Source organism: Mustela erminea, chromosome 5 (genome assembly GCF_009829155.1).
Source record: "Mustela erminea isolate mMusErm1 chromosome 5, mMusErm1.Pri, whole genome shotgun sequence".
NCBI classification, from domain to species: Eukaryota; Metazoa; Chordata; class Mammalia; order Carnivora; family Mustelidae; genus Mustela; species Mustela erminea.
Window position 1 is genome coordinate 108,555,542 of NC_045618.1, and position 10,265 is coordinate 108,565,806.

Below are 10,265 nucleotides of genomic sequence, written 5' to 3' on the forward strand. Positions count from 1 at the left end.
GATATATTGGTTATTTTAAATTCCCTATTTGATAATTCTATCTGGATTGTCTCAGTCTGGTTGCATTGATTACTTTGTCTCTTGACAGTGGGTTGTCCCCCGCCCCTTTTTATGTTTCTCCTAATTTTTTATTGATGCAACATTGTATGTAGTCCAGAAAGTTAAAGTAAATAAAATTTGTGCCTGGAAATAGACATTTACCTTGTTCTGTTAGATTGAATGAATATAGCAGGATTTGAGCTGGGCTTGGGTTTGGTTCTGGTTTTTTTTTTTGGTTTGTTTGCTTTTTGGATTTTTGTTGTTGTTATGTTAGTATTCAGTGCATGACCAGATTCAAATTCCTTCAGCATTACCTTATGTTTTTGATCATGGCTGGAATATCAAAGGTATTTTTCTCGGTGTTCGTTCTTCAGCTGCAGTTTTCAACCTTTGTACCTCTGCCTCAGAGAGTTCTTTCTCCATGCTCTTGCACCCAGCCTGTGGGGTAGACTGCCATTACTTGTTACTGGGTGCTGGGATGTGTGGGTGGGTTTCATCCCGGTGCAGTCCCAGACTGCCCTTGTGTATCTGGGTCTCAGGAGTGGGGCTTACTCAGAAATTCTGCCCTTTTTCCCCATGGCAGTTGAGCTATGCCTTCTGTCTTATGCAGGAGAATGTGTCCTGTCCCTTTCCTGTTGGTGAGAGACTTCTTATAGAATCTTGAGTCCAGGACTCTCTCCTTTCCCTTTCCCCAAAATAGAGGATTTTTTTGTCTCTTACCCTTCTCCCAGCTATAATGGGTCTTCATCTATGCCCAAGGGCAACAGAGTTCACTGCCTTTCCCCTGTGGCTTAAGGCGAAGAGTCTGGGTATAAATCTGTGCCTTTCCCTCAGCAACACTGCTTCACACTCCCACAGACCTGCACCACGGAGGGGAGCTGCTTTGGTCTCTTGCCCTCCTTTCAGTCTTTTCTCAAGCAGTGGGTGGAGGCCTCTGATGAAAGCCTGCAAGTGGGTGTAAATTCCACTTGTATTTCCGACTCCCAGGGGTGCTATACTTTCAGGCTAGCCCACTTTTAGCCTTTAACAATTTATTACAATTTGTAGCTGAATTCTTCTTTTCTTTTTTTTCCCCCTTTCTCTTCTTCTTCTTTTTCTTCTTCTTCTCTTTCATCTTCTTCTGCTTGTATGGTTCCTGGTCCCTTTCTTCATATACTCAACCACAAGAAGGCCCTTGCTTGTGTCCCATTTCTCCTTGGAGGGGCTGTCTTTCTATAGATTTCATGTGTTTTGATTCTATATGAGCTTAGCTCTCTGATGGGTTTAGGAAAATCTATGATTTTGTAGTTTATCTGACTTTCTGTGCTTGTGAGGATGGGAGAGGCACTATTTTCAGCTTTTGGCACACTGGACAGAAGTGGAACTCATGTTTTCATATCTAATCAAGCATGTATCTTCTCCTTCCTCTTCCTTTCAAAAAATCTTTTCTTGGCTATTCTCATATATTTATTCTCTTAAATGCATGTTAGAATCATTTTATCAAGTTTGTCATCTCCCAAACTCTCCAAGAAAAAAAAACAAAAACCTTTTCTGATTGAAAAGGTGTTAAAATATGTAGACTAATTTACGTCCCATAATGTGTTGAAACTCCCATCCCCATGATCTGAACATAGCAGCCAAAGTAGGTGTTGTGCTTGGAAGAATGCTCAAAGGCCAGCCTGCCTCAAAACTTTGCCCCTTTGCTCTGGTGCCTTGAAATTCTACCATTAGAAGTAAAAGAAAGACTCCCAGAATCTTAAGGGATTAAAATGCATGCAGTCTGCTTTGGAAGGACGACTATAATAACTAATTTGCAACCATCACTCCACTTATAAATTAAGACCACGGAACTAGACAGAGTTTTGTGTGATTTGAGTGAGTGTGTGAATGTGTGTGTAGAGAAGGGAAGGGGATTCTGTGAAGGACATGGGAGCTGGAAGGAAAATGACCAAATCTGGAACTGAGAGCCCCTGAGTGGTTGAAAATCAGAATGCCTAACCTGATGGAGAAGGGCAGTGGGGAGGAAAGCCCTCGGCCACCGTTGTGGTCCTCTCTCTTCAATCTGGCCATAGAGGAAAGCCAGAGACAGGGCAGTTGAGGGTTCTGGAGCAATAGGGCATGACCGGGCAGCCCAGAGTATGTAGACGATGTGTAGAGGAAACCGTTCTCCAAGAGGAACCAGCAATTATCACACCTATTGACTTGTGCTCCCAAGGCCCTTGCAAATAGGAATCTCTTGGAATCCTCTGAAACAAATCACCAACAGTTTCAGGAAGAATTTTCCGGGAGGGGGAATAAAGGCAAAAATTTTAAGAAAGAAAAAAAAATTCTTGATGTTTTCCACAGACTGCTTTAGAAACAGAAGGAGTGACCAACACAAGGCGATGATCCTTGGTTGACTCAGGACATTTCACAGACCGAAAGCTGAAGCCATGCAGCCCGCACAGACGCCCCTGTGCGGGCCCGAGGTCTGATTTTTAGGATGGACCATTTTTGTAAATTCATATTAAATTTTTAACCAATTCCAGCACCTCATTATGGACGGGCCTGTTCTTTGCCAAACTCTTCCGAGGGAACCTGCTGGGTTCAAGTGAAGGTGTCAGCAAACATTTCCCAGTGTGCTCTGATGGGGAAATAGTTATTTTGTAACACTCTTCCATGCCCCCAAACGCAATTCTGTGACATGTTTTATATGACCATGGGGATTTGGACCAAGATTTCATATCCATAATATGCCCTAATATCGAGAAATGGAGTTTTGAGTGTATTTTTTTCTTGGGCAGAGAGAGGGTGCTGCATTCTGGAAAAGTGGGGCTTTAGGGGAATTTCTCTTTAGCCCTGAGAAAAACTAATTTGGGAACACATAAGACTATATTTGGTTTGAGAGCTTGAATCCTGGGAGGTCACTGAAGAAGGCGAATGGGTATGTGCAATAGCTCTTAGCTACGCAAGTGGGTTTCACTATGGCCTGTAAAAATATACATTTTCTATCTCCAAAGCTGCTATGCCTTTACTAAAGCTGCTGCTGCTGCTGCTTTTTTTTTTTTTTTAAACACAAAAGACTTTCCACAGAGTCATTTTCTGCTTTGAAGGGCTAACATTTAGAGCACTGTATAAAGGATCTTTGCCAGAATAATTACCACTGAAGGCAAAGATCTCCAAGATTTTATTTGGACCTGAAGGCGCTGGCACAGTCCCTGCTGTGGACCAAGGCCACCCTCACCCAGCCACCACGGGAAAGCTGGCCGCCCTGCTAGGCGAGGGTGTAACGTTAATATCAAGTACATGTTCTAAAGGGTGAGATGTGATTATCTGCTAAGAGAAGGCTATCGGGAGAAGCCAGAGGAAAGGCAGCAGCACTTTGAGCCAGAACCCAAGAAGGGGTTCCAGTCCTTTTCATTGTCCTCTTGTGAATGTTAGAATGTGTCCCTGTGGGCACCTTCATGGCTTTGGTGCCAGGACTCATTGTCCCCAGCCCAAGGTGAGTTTATGAGCAGAGGGGTCATTTATTTACAGGACTCTTGCATCGGGAACACATGGCAGCTCAGTGATCTGGGGTCATGGGAGAGAAGGGTGGAGAGGTGTTGTGGCCCAAGACAAAACTTAGGCTAATGTTCCTAAGATCAGCTAAAAGGCCTTTGCATGAATTAATGTCCTGCTGGTAATTCTGTTCAGAAGGACTATCATTTGTCACTAAATTAAGACCCTTTCATTAGAAGATGATTGTTTTTATAGAATAGTAATGCAATGAAACTGGTCAGCGGGGGACAGCTTTTATATATATTCTGGCAAAAGTCAAATTCATCATCTGATACAGAAACACAATAGGAAAGGTAGAAGTGTAATATTGGTACACTGATTGGTACATTGGTACCAATATTGGTACATTGATTCATGGTCCATCCAGCATAATATTTGGTTTGAGGAAGGACAGATAGAGGGCAGAGTTACTGGCAACAGTGTCTGCCTCATCAACATAGAAAATACCTCCCCTCCTCCCACATACTGTTTTCTCTTCATAATTTACAAGTCGCCTTAATCCATCCACCTCTAAGCCAATTAGCTTTTACTAGTTGTCACTGTGTAAAAAGTTAGTACTACCTTTTATCTTCTTTCTCAATATGTAAGCAGTATTATTTCTTGGTAGGTGCTTGTATTTACATTGATCTCCAAGGTAGAAAGAAAAAAGTGATGCTGTGATTTTGGGATTTGGAAGCAACTCTTCATGTTTATCTTCTTTGTGTAACTTTCACAATTTTAGAGCTTTTTTTTTTTTTTTTTAAAGATTTTATTTATTTATTTGACAGAGAGAGATCACAAGTAGGCATAGAGGCAGGCAGAGAGAGAAAGAGAGAGAGAGAGGGAAGCAGGCTCCCCCCCGAGCAGAGAGCCTGATGCGGGACTCGATCCCAGCACCCTGCGATCATGACCTGAGCCGAAGGCAGCGGCTTAACCCACTGAGCCACCCAGGCGCCCCAATTTTAGAGCTTTTTATCACATTTTCTTTCATCCCTCATCTTTCCAGGAAAAAGGACCCCCCTCTTTTTTTTTTTTTTTTTTTTTGGCTGCATAGAAATTATTCCATTTTCTTGACCATATTATTGCATTTCTTTGTCTCTTCTCCAGCTCCATTTTTGCCTTCCCAGCAAAGAGATGTTTTTAAAAAGCACTTATTTGGGAAATAACATCAATATGGTTTATTATTTTTCTTGCTTCATTAAACACCAGTTTGCTGTACTAACAGCTGTCCGTAAAGCCAAAAGTTAGTTAAGTAAGTAAATAGTTTAGTTTAAAAATAGAAGTGTTGACACAGGCATAATGTATTAATTTGCTAATCCTTTTGGGACTCATACACACATAACTAATTCTGTACACACTCCTACAACTTCACAAGATTCAAGGTGGTGAGAGAACTGTGTACCCACCCTTAGCTATCAGTCAGTGATCAATAAACTGGTAAATTACGAGTGTACTGATATATTTACACAAATAATACGATTATGGAGTGTGCAAGTTAATTAAAGTTCCCACAACTGAACAGCTGGAGAAAACTCTTAAACATTATCTAGACCAGCCCTATATTCCTTGGTTTGGCAACACCCCAAATAGGCAAATCCAACTGCCTTGTAGCTCACGCTTCTCTCAGTAGGCACTGACTGTGACCAACACTGGGTCAGGCAGCAGAGGCAGGAAGATCCTGGGGTCTGGTTCTAGCTATGAAAGTAGGGTAATGCCGGGTTTGCTGAGCCGCTGGGTTATTGAGAGGATGGATGTGTTGACACCGCTGCTGAGAGGAGGGCCAGGCATGTGGTGGGCCTTGCCTAGGTTATTATTAAAGTGCCAAGATTTTAACTTTGTTTCCCGAATCAGAAGGAAATGACCTATGTAAGAATGAGCCAGGCTGTCCTAGAAGTATGAATGGAGAGTGCTGGGGGCCCAGGAGAGGTGGGGTTTGGGGCCACCTCAGGAAGTTGGGACCCGTCTTTGGAAGAAGTTTGATTTGGGCCTTGGAAGCTGGAAGAGGTTGAGGAAGAACTTTCCTGGTCGGGAGAACAGCGAGTACTAACTATGCTTGCTCTTGCTTCATTTTGAGGCAATTTCCTTGTATTTAGGGCTTTGGAGAGATAGAGAACACTGAAGGCTGGTAAATGATCCATGAGAACAGTTGCCTTCCAGACTGTAATCTGCCCCGTTGCCCTTTTCTTTTCTTTGGGGAATTCACTTTCGTCTTTTTTCGCGGAGAGGCACCTAGGAAGAGCCTTGGCAGAATCACAAAGTAAATACAAAATGTTTGCCCAACTCCCCTCTCAGCATGACCTCTGGTTCCCTGGCCCCAGGGCCCGCCCTCCCTGTGCCCACTGAATTCAGGAAGTCAGGCTTCGACCTTCTGGAGGGAAAGGAACCTGGCAAGCTCCTTGTCACGGGACATGTCTGGACTTGCCTACTATCTGCATTCTCCCGGCAAGCTTTCTGATGATGTTCTAATGCAGAGGTTCCCCAGACCAGTGAAATCTGTAAACATTTTGGCAACCCCTGGCAAAGGGCTAACTTCTTATTTTGCTAAGTGAGAACATTAAAAAAAGAAAACAAATTCCTACCTAGCATCATCAGTCCTTCCTAAAAGAAAGACTTCTTTAACAACATCCAATAGTGGAAAGGGTAGTCTTTTCCTTGGAGCATAATTGGTTTATAAAAAATCAACTACCTTTATTTTGCCACTGACTGTCATGGTCATTTGGGAAGCACTGTACTCACTAGAGGGGGTGAATGCTGAAAAGTGGAAAGTCAGACATCTGCAGGGGCCAAGTGGGACCAGACGGAGAGCCTCTCAGTTTGCTTTGCTGATGTGCCTTCCGTTTCCACCATCAGATCTGCCTGTGCCTTGGTAGCTGGGCTTTCTCAGCCTCTGGTTTGTGTCTGTTATGAGAATCCAGCCTTGGTTGCTAGAATTGACTACCCAGACCATCAGGTTCAGGAATTGACCTAAATTGACCTGTTGTTAACGAAGGCCATATCAAATCTCCTTAGTCATCCTCCCCATTTCAAAACGTTGTTAAAACCCATGCTCGATCATGACCTGGGCCTTGGAGAACACATTCGTTCTCCGTGCCCACTGAAGCTTAGAAACCTTCACTGCATCAAGGGAGGTAAATGTGCTTAAAATATTAGACTCTGACGTAGATGCTGCTCAGAAGGTAACTGTCACCTTTGAGGCACCTGGCATTTCAGGCCAACTAGGGACACATCAAGTGTCAATAAAGTTGGATTAATCACAGCAGCCATTCCGGTCCACTATGGACAAGGTCAAAGTGCTAGCATTAAGGAATGAAATATGCAAAACCTGCATTTCTATTTTTGGTCCTGCTCTGCAGTGTGGTTTCTAGAATAAATTGTCGCTGCACAGCAGGACCCAGGGAAACAGTACTGATGGCCTCACTCTTCTTGCATTGTGATGCCCAGGGAAAGATCCGTTGGCTGCTGGAAAACAGATTCCAGGTAGAACTGTGACTCCTTAAAATTTACTGGAGCTTGCTCAAGAGAAATATCCATGTGTGTTTATTTATAGCTGCTGACTCCCTTTCAGACACACTCCAAATTTATTATTCTTGAATTGGTTGTAATCACTGATTATGGAAACACTGAGCAATTTCGAGGCGGGCCTTTGTTTCTGCATTAAATCCTGCTGTGTGCCTTGGGCCATAATTTGGTCTGCTCATTGTACTTTCATGTCTATAAAATGGGGAGATACCACTGGCCATGCAGAATTGTGGAAATCAGAATAACTGTACAGTGTCAGACACATAGTTCTGGCAGTTACTAGAAATAACTTTTTAGGATGTGTTGGGGGGAAGCTGCTTTGGCATTTCCTTCCCTATCTGGGACAGTGGTGCGGTTGGGGGTTGCTGGGAGAATATGGTCTCTTTCATTGCTCTTGCTTCTAAGAACATTTCCTGCTGCCATCACGTGGGCAAGAAGGTAACCTTCAAGGATGGTGTGAGGAAGTGGGTGAGCAGCTTCTCCTTGCCCTCAAAAGTCCGGGGCCCTTCCTCACAATGCCTGTGTTGTTAGTGGTTGCTCACAGATGAGCGTGTTAGGTTGAAAAAAATCCTCTTATGGGCCCCAGCAGGTCACGAAGCAAATGCTCGTTGGTTGACTTTGGAAGCCAGGTTAGTACAAAATAAAGAAGGCTTGGATAGGCTCAGGGACAGTGGAAGTAGTCCGATGAATAATTCTGATTTCCATGCTCATTCCTGCCCCTTGCTTACTCCATTAAAAGAATGAGTAGGATGCTTCTGCTCATCCAGACCAAGTTCAAAGACCGGGACATCCAAGTGTAATCTCCTAGTTAATATTAAAGTTTTCCTCTGCTGTTAGAATTGCACTTTGTAAACACTCGACACTCAATAAATGTGGTCAGACAGATGGAAGCACTGAGGCCAGCCCGCTAGTAGGAACATACTGACTGCTCAGCTCCCAGAGCTGCTTCTGAGTCTCGGTGTGTGGCACAACTCTGGCTAAACCCCACACCTCCCCCCACTTAGCACCTGCCAATCTCCTGTCGTCTGTGAAAGAGCCCATTTTCCTTCCTGCTGGGCCCCTCACTTCTCCAGGATTTCCTCAATGCTGTCTGCCCAAGTCTCACTGCTGTGGGAGGTGTTGCTCAGGAAACCCTGGGACAGGAAAAGCTGGTTGGCTCTAGGCAGGCATGGCTACAAATTCTTCACCTTCCAAGCAACCCTGAGTTGGGGGTGGAGTGGAGGTTCTTCGCACAAGGACAGGAGTGAGTCTCTGAAGTCTGGTCTGCCGAGGCCTCGACCTTTCTCCCTCTGGCACAGGCTGGCTATCCTGGTGTCCCCCCACAAGGGGTAGATGGCCATGTGATTTCGAGGAGTCTGAGGAATAGGAAGGGAATGGAGGGGTGGGGGTGTTTTCGGCTGAAGCTCAAACGCCGCCTCCCACAAGCCCGTGTGCCCAGCCTGAGTCCCAGCACGAAGCTCACCCCGTCCAGTTTGCTTGTGCATAGTTCACGGCAGCTGTGGTCGCAAAATAGGATCAAATCGTCCAGTTTTTAATTCTGTGTAATGCTGCCATGAAAATGGGCTTAACTGCTTTTCAGTATGGTCGTTATGACTCTCTTAAATTCCCTTCCCCATGAAACCTTGCATGAGTCATGGCTGGAGAATCTCACTCCACCCCACTACCCCGAGAAGCAGAAAGGCTGGCTTCCTGGGGTTTCTCTTCCTGGCAGTAAACCCCGTTGTCCCTGCAGCACTGTTAGAAGTGATCCAAGGTTATGGCCAGGGAGCCCATAACCTGGCAGGAGTGGGGGTTCTCCTTACCAGTTCCTCCCTGTCCAGGAGGGAAGACGGGTGTCTGCTCCAGACTTCCCGTTTGGGGGAGAGAAGGGAAAGAGGAAGACCCTGAGGCCTACCAGACCCGGAGGGGACTGCCCTGTGAAGTCCTCCCTGGCCAGGATCTTCCCTTCCCAAACTCAGGTCTATGTGCTCTCAGGGTCCTTTGGGCTGTTTTAACTGTGAAGGACAAAAACCCACTTAGGCCTCTGTGTTTGTTTTCGAGGGCAGATGAAACCAAGTACCACAGACGAGGGGGGCTCAAGGAACAGAAAATCATTGTCTCACAGCTTTGGAGTCTGAAAGTCCAAAATCAAGGTGTCGGCAGGGTGCTTCCTTCTGAGCTCTGTGAGGGAAGGATGTGTCCCAGGCCTCTCTCCCTGGCTTGTTGGGGGCTATCTTCACACTATCTTCTCTCTTCATGTGTTTCTGGACCCAAATTTCTCCTCCTATTAGGACACCAGTCATACTGGACTAGGACCTGTGCTGATGACCTCATTTTAATATAATACCTCTTAAACAGCTTCTCTGCAAATGCAGTCACATTCTGAAGTACTGGGGTTTAGGAGGTCAGTGCCTGAACATTTGAGGGGATGCAGTTTAGCCCCTAACAGCCTCCTAAGCAAAAGTTTATTTTAAGGATGCTCACCGCCTTGAGCTGAGGTGGGCCGATGAGAGCGGCCATTCCGGGGAGTTTTTCCTTTCTACCTCTCGCCCTCTCTGGCCTTTCTGTTCCCTCCAGGTGAAGTCAGGTGTTTCTGTTCTACACACTCCCAACACCGCTTTGTCTCTTACGGAATTTCCTGGTACGGGAACTGGATGGCGTGTTGTCAGGTTACCTGGTCCATGTTTGCCTCCACGCTGGACTGCAGGCAGCAGGGCCGGGAACAGCGCCTTGTTCTCTACGGCGTCCCCAGCCTCCACCCAGGCACGGCCCGTGAGGGTCCTTAGCTGGTCGTTGTGGAGCTGAATGTCTCCCCCTCTCAGTGTTCCTGCGCCTCCCTCTCTCTCTTCACTGGCTAATTCCTCAGTAGCCTCTGATCTAATTTACTGACATTTCAGACTCACATTCCGTGTATCATATTTCACTTTGTACCATTTATGTTTTATGCTCTCCTTTGTGCAAGCAAATTTATTTTATTCTTTATTTTTTTTTTAGAAACAGCGAATGTGTGTGTGTGAGGGGGGAGAGTGGAGGGTGGGGAGGGGTGGGGGCAGAGGGGGAGAGAGGATCTTAAGCAGGCTCCCTGCCCAGCACTGGGCACCCCCCAAGGGTTCAATCTCAGGACCCTGAGATCATGACCTGAGCCAAAATCAAGAGTTGGAAACTTAACCAACTGAGCCACCCAGGGGCCCTAAGAAACTTTATTTTTAAAAGAAACATGGTGTCACAGG

General features: G+C 45.5%; 1 protein-coding gene across 3 annotated transcripts in view; it reads left to right on the plus strand.

Annotated features, from left to right (window-relative positions):
• Positions 1-10,011, plus strand: part of SLC38A6 (solute carrier family 38 member 6) — a 93,351-nt gene extending 83,340 nt beyond the window's left edge. For all 3 annotated transcript variants that reach the window (XM_032344404.1, XM_032344405.1, XM_032344406.1), the window contains one exon: positions 9,613-10,011. In XM_032344404.1, coding sequence (XP_032200295.1) covers positions 9,613-9,840 — 228 coding nt within the window. In that variant the 3' untranslated portion in view covers positions 9,841-10,011. The remainder of the gene's footprint in view (positions 1-9,612) is intronic.
• Positions 10,012-10,265: the final 254 nt, after the last annotated feature.